Consider the following 18328-nt stretch of genomic DNA (forward strand, 5'->3'; position numbering starts at 1 on the left):
ATAAAGTTGTTGATAATAGTCACTTATTGTAAAATTTCAATTGCATTGTTAGTATTCTGTCTTCTTTATCGTCCATATTATTTACGTATTCCCTGTCTGTTTTTATGCCTCAGTATTCCTGGAAGTTCGCTTTTATTTTGTCACCCTTCAAAGATCTGACTTTGGGTTTATGGAAGCTCACAATTACATGGTCCTATTCGATTTCATTATTTTAATGATCTTCTTTACTTTCTTTGGGCTTGTTGTTTGTTTCTAATTCTTTATATTAGACACTTTTTAATTTTGTAGTCTTCTTTTCCAACATGAGCTGTTAAGGCCATACATTCTCTTCAGTGAGGCCTTAACCCCTGTGTCTAAATTTAAATACAGCATTTTGATTTTTATTAATCTCTACAAAGTTTAAAATTTCATACCATGCATTTTGTGACCACTGAGTTCTTAATGGGGATTTTATTTTTTCCTGCTTTCAGCTTCTAACTTAATTTTGTTGTGGGCAGAGAACATGACCTGTATGATGCCTTTCATCTGAAAAGTTGTGGGGTTTGTTTTATGGCCTAGTGTGTGGTCAACTGTGGTAACCCTTTCACATGTATTCAAGAATAATGTGTTTTTCTTCTGACTCTATTTTGAATGAGACTATGTTAGCCTAGGGTGGGTGAGAAGTTGGGTGAAGTTTCTTCATGTCTAGGCATAATGTAGGTAAATTGCAATCAAATTGTAGATTGTATACTTCTGAGATTGATGAGATAAACCTGGCCCAGATGTGGTGGTTTTGGCACTTACCCAGATTAGTTTACATGTAGAATTACTCAGGATTATTTAGGTCAGGTGAGGTCTGGAGAGTAGATGTCATGCTAACAGAAAGTCAGGGGGACCTCACTCATTTATATGTTATGTTCTGCACCAGGCAACTAGAACCTCCATGGTGCTGGAGAATATAGCTGAGATCTCTAAGGAATGTCTGAGTATACTTGCTTCCTCCTCTATTGCTTCAGGTAGGTAAACCTCATTTGATTCTTCCAAATGGTGCTGGAAGTGGCAAATTTCTTATTGCCATTTGTCAGTAAAGTAGTCGTGTACCTAAGGTGGTACACATTTTCATGTTTCTTGCCAGTTAGATTTTCTTTTCCATGTATAGTTTGATTAAATCATACCTTTGTTTTCCTTTTCTTATAGATTTGCACATATCTTTATATATTCTGAACTTGAAGTCTTTCTCTGATGGGGAATAGAAAAGATCTTTCAGATATGGCCTATTTCTACATTTGTGAAGACTTTTACAGAAAAATTTCAACTCACTGTGGTAAATTTAGAAATCTTTTTCTTAATTTTTAAATAATTTTTGTAATTCTACAAATGTTATTGAGAGAATACTATGTGCTAGGTACCTGATCTTGGGTAGAGACGAGTGAACACAATAAAGTCCCTACTCACATTTGAGCAGTGGTATAATTTCTATGATGACAAATAAAGCAGGGTAATAATATAGAGAATATCAAGCATCAAGTATGAGGACTAGTACTCCTCTATCTGGTGGACAAAGATGGCCTTACGATAAGGTGACATTAGAGCAGAGAACTTATTAGGTGAGGAAAACAAGTCATGTAGATATCTGTATTGTGTAAGAAATCTGTCACTAACTGGTGATACAAAATTTACTTCTATATATTCTTATAAAAAAGATATATTTTAAATTTGCTTTTCATTATTTAGGGATATATCTGTCTAAAGTGTGTGTGTTTGTGTTTGTGTGTGTGTGTGTGTGTGTGTGTGTGTGTGTGTGTGTGTGTGGTGTGAGGTAGGGGTATCATTTAAACTTTTTCTGCATGGACATCTTTTCCTACACTGTGCCTTAAATAGGCCACTCTGTCTCCGCTCTTCTGTAATGCTGGCTGCCATATGCCAGTAGCTCCTATATATTAATTAAGTCTTTTTTATAAACTCTTTGTTCTCTTCCATTGGTCTACTTATTATTTTTTTTTTTTTGGAACTAACATCACATGAATCGAATTACCTTGTTATTATAATAAGTCATGATTTCAGTTGGTTGAATCCCCTTCTTACTAACACTTTTGGTTGATTGTTCACTAGATGGAAACAATATATTTTTCCATGTATTAGCTTATTTAGTTCTCTGCCACAGAGCCATCATTTAGCAAGTTTCAATTAATGATACTATTTAAAAGAGTATATTTTATAATTCTTTATGCTTAGAAATGTAAACTTTTTATATAATGATTTCCTATACAGCAACCTTACTAAAACATTCGTATTACTTTTAATATATTTATTGGTAGGTTCTCTTGGGCTTTCTATTTACATAATAATGTCATCTGTGAATAACAAAGATTTTTTAAAAAAAATAATTCTTAAACTTTTAATTTCTTTTTCTGTCCTTTTCTGGTTGGTTAGGAAATTCCAATAAAACATTGAATAGAATATGTATGTGTTTATCTTACTATATATGCATATGTAAAAATAACATATATAAGGAAATGAAATTTATATTTTTAGCATCCACTAATTACATAATTTAATAATTGCACTGATTTTTCATTGTTAAACTAACTTTATATTACTGAGATAGCATGGCTTGATTATTATGAATTATTAAATACATTGTTGACTATAGTTAATAATATTTTTTATGATTAATGTGAATACTTTAGCATGCACTTACCTGTTTCAAGTAAAACTGGACTCTCACGTTCTTTATTTTCACTGTCTATTTTTTGATATCAAGACTACACTAACTTATAAGAAGAGTTGAGATTTTTTTTCTCTTTGCTACTTTGGGTAATAGTTTGCTTAAGACAGGAAATGGTTCTTTGAATGTAGATTTTCCTACAAAATTACCTTTATATTTCTATTCATTTCTCATATATGAGTTTTTAAGCTGTTAATTAGATTCTAACTCTTAAAGAGGTCAAAATTTCTATTCCTGAGTCATTTTGGTAATATTATAAATAATATTTGGAAACATAATTCAAGATCATGTGAATATTCTCTTTTTCAACACGATTTCACCCAGTGGTGATCTTTATCTGAATCAATTATTGCATTGAATTGCAAAATAATTGATTTTCTAATTCTTCACTCTTTTTACATATTTTAGCTGTGAGTTATTAAAGAAAAACTTTCCTTTTTTTCTCCTCCCTCTTCTCTCTTTCTTTCCTAGGAAAGCTATACCGTCATTTTTTTTAATGATTTAAACATATTTTAAAATTTATTTTTCCTTGCCATCATTATATTTCCTGATGCTCAAATTATTCCAAGTTGGCAAATAAGAGCTGCTTCAAGAAAGCGTCTCTTTTTGATCAGCTCTACTTATCAATGAATACATCCTTGATTTATGGAACTGCATTCTCTCCAATATGAGTAAGCTTCAGCATCTTTCATATGTATGGAGGGCATTTGTATTTCCTTTTCTGTGAGTAATTTATTAATAGCCTTTGCTAATTTTCTGTTGCATTGCATATCTTATTTCCTATTGATTTGTATAAAATTATTAAGTTTAAAGAGATTAGATCTTTAGCTGTAATATTAAATATATCATCCCCATTTTAGTTTTTGACTTTTTGATTTTTTTGTGACACGGATTTTAAAATTTGTATCTTCTTAATATTATCATTTTATGGCTTCTGAATTCTGTGTCAGTTGGATAAACTTTTTGCACTCTTAGATTCTATAGAAATTATACTATGTTTTGTTACAAGACTTCTGTGATTTCATTTTTACATTCACATACACCCTGGGACTATTAGGATTTTATTTCTGTTTATGGCGTGTAGAACTGATTCAACTTTATGTTTTTCTAAATAGATATCTAGCTTTCTTTGCATCATTATTGAATTGTTCATATTTTCCTCTCTGGTTTGAGATGACATTTTTATCATGTGATAAGCTCTGAATGTATTTAGGACAATTTCTGTGTTTTATATTCTGTTCTATCACTGTATTTTTAAAGTACTGATGCCTCAATTTTTAAAATTTATTTATTTATTTTGAGAGGGACAGAGAGGGAGAGAAAATCTCAATATCTTTTTATTTGATCAAGCTGATTTTTTTTAAATATAGGTTTTACCAATTTCTTGTTAATTTCATTATTTGGTTTTAAACTCGTTATTATAAATGACATAAGTACTTTGGTTATTTTATAAAATTGTTTACATATATACATATATATGAAATCTGCTTTTCTATGGATTTATTTTTGTTCATTACCTTACATGTACTTTGATTATAGTACGGATTTTTCATTGTTGTTGTTAAACATTTTGTTTTTTCCAGTAATTATAAATAGTGAGCAATTTCCTTTTGATTTTTCGTGTTTTTAATGTATAAGTTCTTTTTTCTTATCTAATAGCAGTGGCTAGTACCAAACAGATAATGTTAAATGATAACAGTGACAGTGAATTTCTTTGTTTTATTCCTGACATTAAGGGGAATGCTTCTAGTGTTCTCAAATACCAAAGAGTTTGTGTAAGGCAGTGCATCCCTTTCCAACTGGTTTTATCCCAGTTCATCTCAAATGAAAGTCTTAGTAATTGCAATACAGCAGCCTGATAGGGGCTATTAGGACTCTACTTGATACTAGTCTTGGGGTCCTTACTGCCATTTGACAGGTGAGTGAGTAAACTACAAATCTCTCTCTTAGAGTTTGCATTATAGACTACTTTCAATACCCACCATCTTAGGTCAGATTCTCCATAAAAAATACTGTAAGATAAAGAATCATATGCAAGTGATCTACTAAAGAATGTTTAATGACTACTTGTAAGGGAATACAGAAAGCAGGTCAGAGAGAGAAAAGAAAACAAAGATACAATTTCATGTAAAGTTCCAGCCTGATCCTACAGGAAGAACTCTTAAGACTCTTAAATAACTTCTCTAAGAAAGGATTACTTATTTTTTGAAATTTTGGTAGGTTTTACATGTAAAACAAAGGCCTAGTTTTTTCATTTTTGTTTGTTTTTTGTTTTTTTTTGTTTTTTTATTTTTTGAGTCAAGTATATCCTTGAGTACACTTTTAATTGTTATTCATTTTTTCAATTTTTTTTATTTACTCAATTTTTATATTTTTCTAGTGCCATTTCAGAGTCCAATATTTGTTTTCCAGAAATATGTCCATTTATACTAGGTTTTCATATTATTTGGCACATAGTAATTTATATCTCTTTATTATAAAAAACTCTCTAGCTCTCTAAGATAGTTTCTCTTTTTCATTATAGATTTAATTAATTCCCTAACTTTTCCTTGCTCACTTTTGTTAGACTTTTATCTGTATTAGTCTTTACAAATCATTAAAATTTGCTGGTGGAAATGTTTCCTATTGCCTTTTATTCTTACCTCCCTGCCTCCTAGAATTATCATTTTCTTCTTTGAATATAGTCTTTTTCTCTCAAATTTTGTGTTGGATAATTGGCTTATTTGCCTAAATCTTTCTTTTTAATTAAAAAAAAATTTTTTTTTATTAAAAATTTTTTCATGTTATTTACCGACTTCAGCCAAGTCACGATCTCGCGGTCCGGGGAGTTCGAGCCCCGCATCAGGCTCTGGGTGATGGCTCAGAGCCTGGAGCCTGTTTCCGATTCTGTGTCTCCCTCTCTCTCTGCCCCCCCCCCATTCATGCTCTGTCTCTCTCTGTCCCAAAATAAATAAACGTTGAAAAAAAAATTAAAAAAAATTTTTTTTTTCATGTCTATTTATTTTTGAGAGAGAGAGCGTGAGCAGGGGAGGGGCAGAGAGAGAGGGAGACAAAGAATCCAAAGCAGGCTCCAGGCTCTGAGCTATCAGCATACAGCCTGACATAGGGCTTGAACCCATGAACCGAGAGATCATAACCTGAGCTGAAGTCAGATGCTTAACTGACTGAGCCTCCCAGGCACCCTTAATTTTTAAAAATTTTTAAACATTTTAATTCAAGTATAGTTAACATACAGTATTGTATTACTTGTAGGTATACAATATAGTGATCCAATAATTCCATACATTACTCAGTGCTCATCCTGGTAAGTGTAATCCCTTTCACCTATTTCACCCATCCCCCCTTCCACTTCCCCTATGGTAATAAGTTTGTTCTGTATAGTTAGGAGTCTGGTTTTTGGCCTGTCTCTTTTTTCTTTCTTCCATTGTTTTGTTTCTTAAATTCTGCATATGAGTGAAATCATCTGGTATTTGTTATCTCTTATTTCACATAGCATAATACTCTCCAGATCCATCCCATGGTGTTGCAAATGGCCCAATTTCATTCTTTTTTATGGCTGAATAATATTCCATTGTGTGTACATATTATCTCTTCTTTATCTGTCTGCTGATGGGCACTTGGGTTGCTTCCATAATTTGGTTAATGTAAATAATGCTGCAATAAACATAGAGATCCATATATCTTTTTTGGATTAGTGTTTTCATATTCTTTTTCAAAATTTTTAAAAAAATATTTATTTATTTTTGAGGAGAGAGACAGACACAGTATGAGTAGGGGAGGTGCAGAGAGAGAAGGAGACACAGAATCCAAAGCAGGCTCCAGGCCCTGAGCTGTGGAGCACTGAGCCCAACATGGGGCTCGAACTCATGGACCATGAGATCATGACCTGAACTGAAGTCGGATGCTCAACCGACTGAGCCACCCAGGCGCCCCTAGTGTATTCATATTCTTTGAGTTAATACCCAGTAGTAGAATTACTGGATCATATGGTAATTCTATTTTTAATTTTTTAAGGAACCTCCATACTGTTTTCCACAGTGGCTGTACAAATTTGCATTCCCACTAACAGTGCATGATGGTTTCTTAATATTTTGATTAATGCAACTTACAGCTTTAAATTTTCTTCTTATAATTTTTTACTGAGTCTCACAAATTTGAACATATATCTATTATTTAATTTTAAGTATTTTGTGATTTTTTCTTATGTTTCTTCTTTAATGTAATGATAATTGATAATATATATACACACACACATATAATGTAAAGGTAAATTGATAATATATGTATACACACACACATATAATACACACACATATATGTGTGTGTGTATATATATTTTTTTAATTTCCAGACATACAAGATGTATTTTTTTTTAGTTTTACAATTGTTATTTTTAATTTTGTTGCATTATGGCAGGGTGTATAGTATGCATGTTAATTCTTTGGAACTTATTAGGATTTCCCATGTATCTTAGACATGGTTTTTTTTTTTTTTATGAAAGCTTTATATATACTTCAAATGGTCTGTATTTCTATTTGGTGGACAGGAAGTTCTCTATAGAGCTACTGTCCTAAGGTTGTTAATCATATTCTTCATATTTTCTGTAGTTTTGCTTATTTGTCTGCTTGGTCTGCTTTTGACAGGATATCATAAAATTTCAACTAAATGTTGTTTTAATAAATGAATTTTTTATATAAATAAAGTAAAGTACAAAAATATATGTGTACAGTCCAGTGAATTATCTCAAAGTTAAAAAATGAATGTAATCACTCCACAGGTTGTTTAAGTAGCACATTACCAGGACCCTAGAAACTGCTTTTGTGCCCTCTCTCAATCACTAGAATCCCACTTATCTCCAAAGCAAATCATAAGAGTTCTTACCCATAGAGTCATTTGCTTGTTTTTAAATATGTAATTAAATCATTAGTATGTATCTTATTTTGCATGTCTCCTAACATTATATGAGAGTTATCTATAGTGTTGTACACAGCCATTGTTCCTCTTTTATTGTTGTCTTGTATTTTGCTGAATAAGGGATACATCTATCCATTCTACCCTTTATGGACATTGGTGTTATTTTTATTATTGGCTATTATAAATAAAGCTACTATGAATATTTTCATCTATGTCTTTCATTTATATCATCATGGATATCCTGAATTTGGGAAATGGAATTTATTGGTCAAAGAATACGTGTATGTTTAACTTTAGTAGATTATACTAAACGATTTTGCATAATGAATGCAACAGTTTGTACTCCCACCACCAGAGTATTGCACCACACTCTTAACACTCTGGCTGTTGTCACTCTTTCTTATGTGAGCCACTATGATGATAGGAATTAATATCACATTGTGATTTTAGTTTAATCTGCCTAATGAGTAGTATGGTTTTGCAATTTTTTTAAAACACATTGACCATTTTATCAACTGTCCTGTTCATATTTCTTGCCCATTTTCTATTGGGTGGTCTGTCTTTTCCCTATCAATTTGTAGGAATTTATTATTTATTCTTAACATGAGATCTTTGCCAGTTGCAAATACTTTCTCTATTTTGTGGTTTGCTTTTGTAATCATTAATCATGTCTTTTGATGAGTCTGAATTCTTAATTTTACTATATTTAAATATATCTTCTTTTATGATTAGTACTTTGTATGTTTTCCTTTTTAAGAAATCCCTGCTTACACCCATTGAAGAATATGTTTTATATTTTCTTTTAGATCAGCAGTGTCTATTAGAACCATAATGTGAGCAAGAAATTTCATACCAAATATTATTTTTAATTTTAAGTAGCCACATTAAAAATAGAATGAACAGGTGAAATTACTATGAATAATACAATTATTAAGGAGATTATTTGTTCTTTTTTTTAAAACAAGATTTCAAATTTAGTGGATATTTTACACTTACAGAAATCCCAGTTGGACTAGCCACATTTCCGATGCTGATACCACATGTGTCTAATGACTATCATATATTATATACCAACCCAGTTTAGAAGCTTTAATGATACGCCATTTACATTTAGCTACACCATTCCTGTTTGCTGTGTGTGTGTGTGTGTGTGTGTGATGAAGTAGCTTATCTAACAAGGAAACTATGTAGCTTATAGAATTGAAGGAAGATCTTCAGGATCTAGAGCCAATCTGGGTCCCTGAGGAACTATACCTGGCCTTGATGATTGCTGGGATTTTGTAAGTGTCTCTTATCTCTGCATATTCTCTTTTATGTCATGAGGATTTACTAACATGGCAGGACACATGGCCACCAGTGTTCTGGGTCACATCTTTACAACTTCCAATAGTTGAGAAAGATAAATCTAATTTTGTTTAATAATATCCTGGCTCAGGTCACATTCCTAAACCCTCCAGCCAGGAAGGGTATTTTTTTAACTTTTTTTTTTTTGTACCGTTTATTTATTATTGAGTCACAGAAAGAGGAGAGAGACAGAGCATGAGCATGGGAGGGGCACAGAGAGGAGGAGGCACAGAATCTGAAGTAGGCTCCAGGTTCTGAGCTGTCAGCAACAGAGCCCAATGTGGGGCTCGAAACTCACACACCACGAGATCATGACCTAAGCCAAAGTCGGACGGTTAAGTGACTGAGCCACCCAGGCGCCCCTAGGATTATTTTGGCCAAGTCATTACGTGTCCATATTTATAATCATGAGACAAATTATACCTGAAAAGGGAGCTACCACAGTATATCACATCTGCTCTTATATAAGATAATTTAGAGATCTGGGGTTATCCATTGTATACAAAAAGCACTAAATAAATATTTGTAAATAGGGATAAACCTGGGATAACCTCCTGATTTGACAGGAATGCTTAAAATAAGGACTGACGCAGGTGGAAGAATATAAATGCATTTGCTTGGAATTCGTTTTTATGACACACACATATTTGGAAGACTATAATTTTTAGTTTATAAGTTTGGGACAGTTTGATTATAAGGGTTTGTTAATGTTGAAGATAACTTAAATTTACTGTGTAACCTGAATTTTCTGCCAAATTTGTGGGTGGCTGGATGAGGTATGCTCATGTCTGCAGCTTTGCAGAATTTTTGAATATGACTTTCTTACATGACAGTAATAATCCTTTTGGCCACTAGTCTGACTTCAAGTTTTCTCTGTACATATGTTTAAAATACTGAAAGGAGGAGAATGTTATTTATATCGAAAAAACCATTTTTTCTTCTTTAGAATTGTCTAACTTCCTGTCTCAGTGGGATCTTAGTCTCAGCTTATTAATTCAGTCATTTAGCACAAAATTTAAAATTGAAGTGTGGTTTGGTGTGAGGTACAGATAAAAAGTTATACCCTGGGATTTCCAGTGTTCTACTTTAAGTCCTATTTCTTCAGCACTAATCTATTCTCCTTTTGGGGAAAAAAAAGCCTCTCCGTTCACTTGTGTGAGGGGAAAAAAGGTAGGGAGGAGGAGGAGGAGGAGGAGGAAGAGGAGGAGGAGGAGGAAGAGGAGGAGGAGGAGGAGGAGGAGGAGGAGGAGGAGGAGGAGGAGGAGAATTTAGCTGTCTCTTTTAGGGATATCAGCAAGGGTTAATGAGGGAAAACTACCCATTTTTACTTTATGAAAGGCATAACGACAGGGAACAACTATTTGGGCTGTATAAAAACCCTGACTTGGGCTACCTAGAGCCAAATTATATAGGAATTAGGTGGAAAATATGAAAAGGAATGATACGGCTGCATGTATTTGGATGACAGAGCGCAGACATGGTATAATTTTCTCAGGTGCCAAAGTAACAGAAAATGGTTCTGACCTTCTTTTCTCCACGCTGCTTTCCTAGTGGCTATTTCTTTCTTGCATCCTCTGGACCTCCCACCCACCTCATCCCCCACCTCTTGCACACAAGTTTTTTTGTTTGTTATTCTTGTTCAGACATTTCGAAGTGTATTTAATGGTGTTTGTAAACGTAGCTTCAGGATAATGATAAGGTCAAATTGTTCCCACTGCATCTAAAACCACCTACAACCACAGCCCAAGTGACATCTAGAATGAAATCTGGCCATTTGCAACAGTATGGACAAGAGCTGGAGGGTATTATGCTAAGCAAATTAAGTCGGTCAGAGAAAGACAGATACCACACGATTTCACTCATATGTGGAATTTGATGAACTTGACGGATGATCATAGAGGAAGGTAGAATTCCTTTTCTGTTGGTATTTGTTTTAGGGACACTAGATTCAGAAAATTAGTAGGGTTTTAAAGTGTTTTGCCTTTCTTACCATTTTAAGTAACATTTTAATCTTAGCTTATATTTCCAATTCATTTTAAATTTATAATCATGATATAACAATACTTCATACATGTTAGAAAAAAATCATACCTAATAGCATCACCTTCCCAAACTATTATTCTATGTATTCCTTTTTAAGTTTTTGCTATATGCATAGTTTTATGTCCTTGTAACTACTGCTTAATTTTAAAATTACTTTTTTTTTTGGTAATTCAATTGAAACAACATGCAAATGAAGAATATGTATCTTTTACTTTAGGACAACACCTAGAGCTGATGAGAATCAGAAAACGCTGTTTTCTGGAGTCACTGCGATTTTTTAAATTTGTCACACTCAGGTAGTGACTTTAAATACAAGTTACTACTGGTAGCAAGAAATAATATTATCTTTTAATGTTGAGTAAGTCTCACAGTGGTATGTCTGACAGCAACCATACAGAATCAGTCTCGCTTGACTGTATTGTTCAGAAACCCAAAGTAAAAAAAAAAAAAATAAATAAGCAGAAAACATGAAATCTCAAAATGTTTTGTTATAAAGAATGCAGCTTTGGGTTACGCTCTATTATCAAAACAGCTGTGCGTGACATGTCTTTATACGTAAGTTAAAAAAGAAACTCCTCGCAGAGCAGTGATTCATTTCCTGTTTCATTTTTCATTTTCTTTTCGCGCGAAGAGTCCCTCATTCTTCGCTTTTGTCCCTCACTAGGAGTTGCTTTAAATCTCTGGGAAGGTCTGTTCCGAATTTACTCCTCCTGGATTGGTTAAGATCCCTTTTAAGTGTGTGCTTTGTTCTCTGAAAAGCTGAGGTCAGTTGAGCAACATGCTGTTAATGTTTGGGGGAAAAAAAAAAAGAGCTGAGTAATGCTGGAGCCTTCTCATGTGGCTGATGCAAACCTGGAGAATTTGCATCATCATTAAGCTGGAATAAGTTGGTGTGACAGGCAGGAGCTTAATACCAGCCCATGAGGAAGCTGAGCTGGTCTGTAATGATAGGGCGGCAGCAGCAGCCGCAGCCGCAGAGGTAGAGTCGGAGGTGGTGGAGGAGCGAGAGCACCTGAACACACAGGTTGTTTCTGAGCAGTAATCAGAGAGCTGGGAAGGAGAAAAAGGCACCTTTGAGTTTTTACCTGTGAACACATAGCCCATGAGAGAGACAATCTGAAAGCAAAGAGGAAGAGATTTGGTCAGTCACACCAAGAGAGACCAAAGTGGAAAGTTTTGGGTTTTGTTCTTGTTTTTGTTTGGTTTGTTTGGTTTTGTTGTTGCTTTTTTTTTTCCTGGTGGTTTTCCCTTTTTCCCCCGCGTGTCACTACAATGGTCAGAAAGCTGTTGTGTCCACCATCTCCAGTGGAGGTTACCTGCAGGGGAATGTTAATGGGGAAGCTGCCTTCTTGGGTGGCAAGGAGCCACCTGGGCAGGAGAAAGTGGTGCTGAAGAAGAAAATCACTTGCTGAGGGGCATCTCCATCATCATGGCACGATCATTGGAGCAGGAATCTTCATCTTCCTAAGGGCGTGCTCCAGAACACGGGCAGCGTGGGCATGTCTCTGATTATCGGACAGTCTGTGGGGTCCTGTCTCTGTTTGGTGAGTGCAGCTTCTTCTCTGGGGGGTATGTCTGTGGAGCGGGCAGTTTGCTCTCTGGGGAAAGCAAAGAGTACTTTTTAAGGAGTGAATGAATGGCAAAGGCTACGCCAGAGGCTCTGATTCTTGTTGAAGTATGCGAACTACCCAAACACAGCGTCCATGTTGGCAGGATCCTGCATTCCACCGACTTGCTTCCACAGCCCCTACTCTCTTCCCCTGACTCCGGCAGACTCTTTTCTGACTTTCCCTGTGGCCAGGAGAGCAAAGGCTCACTGTGATGACCGGGAAATAAGATGCGAGCTTTCTGTACCGGGCAGTTGTTCTCAGTGACTTGTGTTTGAGGGATCTTGGCAGCTGGCCCGCCGAATGAACACCTGTGAAGTGAAACCCGGCATGGCCTATTTAGACACAGAGCTTAGTATTCAGCAGAAGTTTGACAGTGTTTTGATTGGCAAAATAAACCGCGGGTGGGGGGGGGGCAGTCTTCTTCTTTTTAATTTTTTAACTTGGCGTGCTTTGTCCATTGCTGCTATTATTTCAAAAAGTCCTTGCCGTGGAAATACGTGTGGTGGCACATAACTCAATTCCTGTGATAAGTGGGAATATTGCAAGGGTCTGAGCGCATTTCAAAGTTTTTTCAATCTCTCGTCTCTCCCTGTCACCCCTAAATGTTTGCAACATGAATAGTAAAACCGGAACTGGGTGCTAGTTTGCTGTGCTTGCCCAGATCTACTTTCTTCATTTATAGTTCAGTGGGTCTCGCGGATGTAGATAACGTGCCCCCTGTTCACTGAGTTAACCTGCACAGAACTAGCAGTAGAAGGATGGACTATTATTTTGCCTTCAAGTTCTAGATCTCTTTTGTTGATTTGATATTGCCAGCAAAGAGGTAATAGATACCTTTCACGGGGTGCGCAAGTTACTAGAAAGCTACCTGAGTTCCTTACAAAGGTGACAAAAGCTGGTGAGTGGTCAAAAAAATTAAATTTTATCTACACTATGGGGGAAAATGTCCAAGATGTATCTGCTCTTTCGTGGCAACCAGTATATTTTAATTCCAAAAGGCCCTGCTCTTTAAAGGCACTAACAGAAAGCTTTGTCCTAACTCTAGGACTAAGTACTAACTCTTGGTCCTACATGTACCAATCCATTCATTCTTAAGGCCTTGTGGTGTTTTAGTGCATTGGTTTGGGTATTCATCTAGAGAAGTCAGATTTCCATCAGGAAGAAGTAAAATTCATTAAAACAACGCTGTGGTATAGAAAGATGTGTAGAAGAATTATTTTAGGTTTTTAAAAAGAGTTGGTGGTATTCTGTATGGTTCTGGCATGTACATTTATAGACAAAGAGAAACCTATTCATTGCTCTTCTTAACTGACTTTGTGCACCCTCAGTCTTTACTCTTCTACAAGTACTTGTAAATTGAGAATAAATCAATGTCTGATAGGAAAAACCATAACCAATTTCCTGGACTTTGCATACTTCTATACATGCAGCTCCCACTATGTGATTCAATTTTTATACATAATAAAAGGTTATTCACATATAGTAAAATGAATTGCTGTGAGGATTGAACTAGTTAAAATGCTATTCCACTAGGAAAATATGGTTCTGCGTAAGTATATCAACTCAAGCAGAAGCTCAGGAAAAAAAAAAAATGTTAAAAGGACTAGTTCAGGTTACATTTGAGTTGATATTCTTTGATTACTAATACCAGGGAGCATGCTCCTGTATTAATCTTCTTATCTGTATTTACATTTTATTTGTCACTTAAGTTCCTAGGAGCTTTTTGACAGGAGTGCCTTCCTAACAGGAAGCAAAGCAAAATGTAAGGAAAACAAATACTTTCTCTTAGAACTCTAGAACTCGGGGACTACGAGTAAAGAATCTGTATATTTGGTTTACAATTTTTTTAAAGCCGGGGTCAATACATGGATTTTTACATCTTGTTTTGAACTTTTTTCATCTGGGTAAAATGGTTATGGAGCTTGAGACTTTTAAATGAAAATCTCATTCCTCCCGAACTCAATTTAAACCTAGGGCAACCATCCTGGAGTTTCAGCAAAGCAGACACAGGTCTAGGTATTGATTGTCTGGCAATAAATTCTGAGGTACTTAAGACTTTCCAATAACATTTTATATGGGAAGCTCTTTTATACAGGCTACCAACATGGCGACTGGTTTCCAACAAAGTGAATTGCAACCAGTTACAATTAGTTACAAATAGGCAAACTATATTAGTGGTCCTTAAATATTAATCTGCAGACTAGGTGTTTTAAAATCATCTGTATAGGGGTGCCTGGGTGGCTCATTTGGTTAAGCATCTGACTCTTGACTTCAGCTCAGGTCATGATCTCACGGTTCATGAGTTCAAGCCCAGCATGGGAGTCTCCTTGGGATTCTGTCTCTCTCTCTGTTTCTCCCTGCTTTCTCTCTCTCTCTCTCTCTCTCTCTCTCTCTCTCTCTCTCAAATAAATAAAAAACTTAAAAAAATAATAAAAATCATCTATACAAAATTTAAAATAATAGACTTGTTTGGCTCTCTCTGTTGGAGAGTTTGGACTGACTTGGTAGTGAACAAATTGTAGGGTATGGCCTTAGATTCTGTTTTCGTGTGTATGCTTTTGTGTGTGTGGAAATTTACTTTCAGGTGATTCTGATACAGAGCTAGGTTTGGGAATAGGATCAACGGTACTAAGATATAACTGAATATCCAAATTTTATACATGTTGACAGTTCTGCATGAAGCTTTACTATAATAATTTCCCACACTTCTAGTCTCTGAAGTAGTTCAAGCAAGAATTTGTGTTACATTTGAGTACTTTGCAGAATGAATAGAATTTTTCACATAGTACCAAGATGTATTTTTCATTTTCTTGGTAGTTAATTGCTCAAATTAATAGGCATATTTCATGAGGTATTCTCAATGTATCAGGCCCAGTACTGTCCTTGGAGCCCAATATTGCATTTATAAACACAACTCCCTTATGAGGTAAGAATTGAGATCTCATTTTATAGATAAAGAAACTTACATTTGGGGAGGTTACATAACTTGCTTAAGCCCATGTGGATTGCATTGCTAAATGTTAAGATGGCTAAATGTTTATAATTAATTTTACCTAATATACATAAGTTATAGCATCTCTTTTTAAACAGTATGTTCTTTTAACTACTCAGAAGTGTACTCTTCAAAAATATCCAAGAAAATCTTTTCTAGAAATAGAATATTGGAGTCAAAATTCATTTTCTTGACAAACCATATCCTACAAATTAAATGAAGTCTTGCAAGGCCAAGAGTCTATACTTTTCTGAAGCACAAATAAATTTTGTTAATTTTGATGTGCAACAGAAATACTATTTATTAAAAGGATTCATATAATAAGGTCAATTTGGGGTAATTCCTTGTCTTGGTGTGTAGTTCCTTTAAAAATAGGTTGGTATTATTGGCATCTATCTTCTCTTTTTCTCAGGTTTGAGATTCATAATTCTTAATAATATGATATTATTTTAGAAGTTTGTCTTTACCATTTCAAATAAAATTACATTGTTTGAACAGGATGAACTAGATCTCAACCATGCGGAACTTAGAAAAGGAATTTGATGGCTCCTAACAATCAGATGACTGTTACTTCTCTTGAAATAAACACCTCACTCAGACCAAAGGATGTAGTAACATGTTACCTAAACATAAATATTGTTGCATCAACTCTACCTTCGGATGACTAATTAATATTTTAATTTTGTACCTTTTTTATTATGAATACTTCACAGGAGCCTTGTCCTATGCTGAATTGGGAACAAGTATAAAGAAATCTGGTGGTCATTATACATACATTCTGGAAGTCTTTGGCCCATTACCAGCTTTCGTACGAGTCTGGGTGGAACTGCTCATAATACGGTGAGAGCATAGATAAGAAAACAGTTAAGGAAAAATAAATCCATTCATTACACCCTTCTTTAAATCATCTTGATTGTTTTTAACTGATTAGAAATATGTGTGTCATGTGACTATGTTGTAAACATGTCTATTTCAGGATGTGAAATCTATGATAAGATACCTCTCTCAATGTTTTGAATGCAGTTTTCTCACTGGCAATAGTTCTCCGTTCCTGCCAAACTTTTAAAGTGTCTGATTTTCTTTAATATTCAATTATCTTCTGACATTTCTAGAAAGTATGTTGACTCGAAAGGATATGAAGCATCAAAATCCACCTTGATAAATCATGCGTTTTGACTGGCCAGACAAAATTAAATGTTATGCTAGTAGGTGGAGTTTTTCTTCTTGTAGATTCCATTGTCTTTTAACTTTCCTCAATTGTCGTGACTAGGAAACTTCTGTGCCTAACAACTTAAGTGTGTCACTGAGTTTTATACTTTGCACACAAAAATGACTTGACATGAATGACTCATTTCCTCTTGTTAAGCAAATCAGCGAACTAGTTGCCAAAAAAAAAAAAAAGTTTTATTGCTGTAAAAATTGTCTTCGTTTAAAATCCAAACAAATATTGCTAAGTCACTCTGAATAGCAAATTTCCTTTCACATTGTGGGAAACCTGTGATGTCATGTGTACAGTTTAGAGTAACACGCTTCCTTAAGGTAACTGCTACCATAAGATGTGACTTACACATCCTGATTGTAGAGCTTAACGGTAATAACTGGAGAAACTTGTTCTTACTGTAAACTTATCAGACATACACAGCTGAGAGCGCCAGTGAGCTTTTATCCTAATATTTGGGGCATAAGTGGCAAATGCAAAGCTAATAAGTATCGATTTAACACTAGCCATGATTTTTATAGTCATAGGCATTTCTTTTTTAACAAAGAGCTTAGGTTGGTATTTACTTGTCTGTTAAGTCTGTTCTCATTTTAGACAATTCTGCATTATTTAAAACCTGTTATAACGAAAATAGTGTTAAAGAAGTATTTTGTTCCTTTTCTAAAGTCTGGGATTTGCTTAGGATGTACCTTCTGCTCTTTTTTGATTTATCTGAATATTACTCTTCAAAGGTTAACCTAAATCTTACCTCTTCCACAGTTAATTTCCTGGTTACCCTAGTTTCTATTTCTTTTCTCTCTTAATTCTTCTGAAAAAAATTCAGTCTCCCATTTTTATTTGGCATTCAACATATCTTGTGTTCTTACTTAATATGTCAGGTGTCTTTTTTTTTAATTTTTTTTAACGTTTATTCATTTTTGAGACAGAGAGAGACAGAGCATGAATGGGGGAGGGTCAGAGAGAGAGGGAGACACAGAATCTGAAACAGGCTCCAGGCTCTGAGCAGTCAGCACAGAGCCCGACGCAGGGCTCGAACTCACAGACCGCAAGATCGTGACCTGAGCGGAAGTCGGACGCTTAACCGACTGAGCCACCCAGGCACCCCAATATGTCAGGTGTCTATGTTCTATTTACCCATTAGAACTACAGGCATTTTAAGTGCATAAGACCAAGGCTCACACTTTTGAAACCATTATACTTCTTAATCAGTGTCCTGAGCATTACAGACAGTAAATTCTTTTTGAACAACAATATTAAATTCTTTTTGAATAATTTAATTCTTTTTGACTGAAAGTTTAAGGTTACAATATTTTGGATTTGACATTCTCAGCATTCAAATGAAGACACTTGGGGCACCTGGGTGGCTCAGTCGGTTGAGCATCTGACTTCAGCTCAGGTCATGATCTCACAGTTCACGAGTTCCAGCACTTTGTTGGGCTCTCTACTCTCAGCGAGGAGCCCACTTCCGATCTTCTGTCTCCCTCTCTCTACCCCCTCCC

General features: G+C 35.0%; 1 protein-coding gene across 1 annotated transcript in view; it reads left to right on the top strand.

The window, feature by feature from the left end:
* Window positions 1-922: 922 nt before the first annotated feature.
* The window catches only part of SLC7A11 (solute carrier family 7 member 11), an 86496-nt gene continuing 69090 nt past the window's right edge, over window positions 923-18328 (top strand). The window contains 10 exon segments of the mRNA XM_030314478.1: window positions 923-995; window positions 4367-4482; window positions 10647-10767; window positions 11908-12032; window positions 12118-12412; window positions 12415-12435; window positions 12438-12467; window positions 12470-12520; window positions 12523-12552; window positions 16324-16450. Of these exon segments, the coding sequence (XP_030170338.1) occupies window positions 923-995; window positions 4367-4482; window positions 10647-10767; window positions 11908-12032; window positions 12118-12412; window positions 12415-12435; window positions 12438-12467; window positions 12470-12520; window positions 12523-12552; window positions 16324-16450 (989 nt within the window).

This window comes from Lynx canadensis, chromosome B1, assembly GCF_007474595.2.
Source record: "Lynx canadensis isolate LIC74 chromosome B1, mLynCan4.pri.v2, whole genome shotgun sequence".
Classification (NCBI taxonomy): domain Eukaryota; kingdom Metazoa; phylum Chordata; class Mammalia; order Carnivora; family Felidae; genus Lynx; species Lynx canadensis.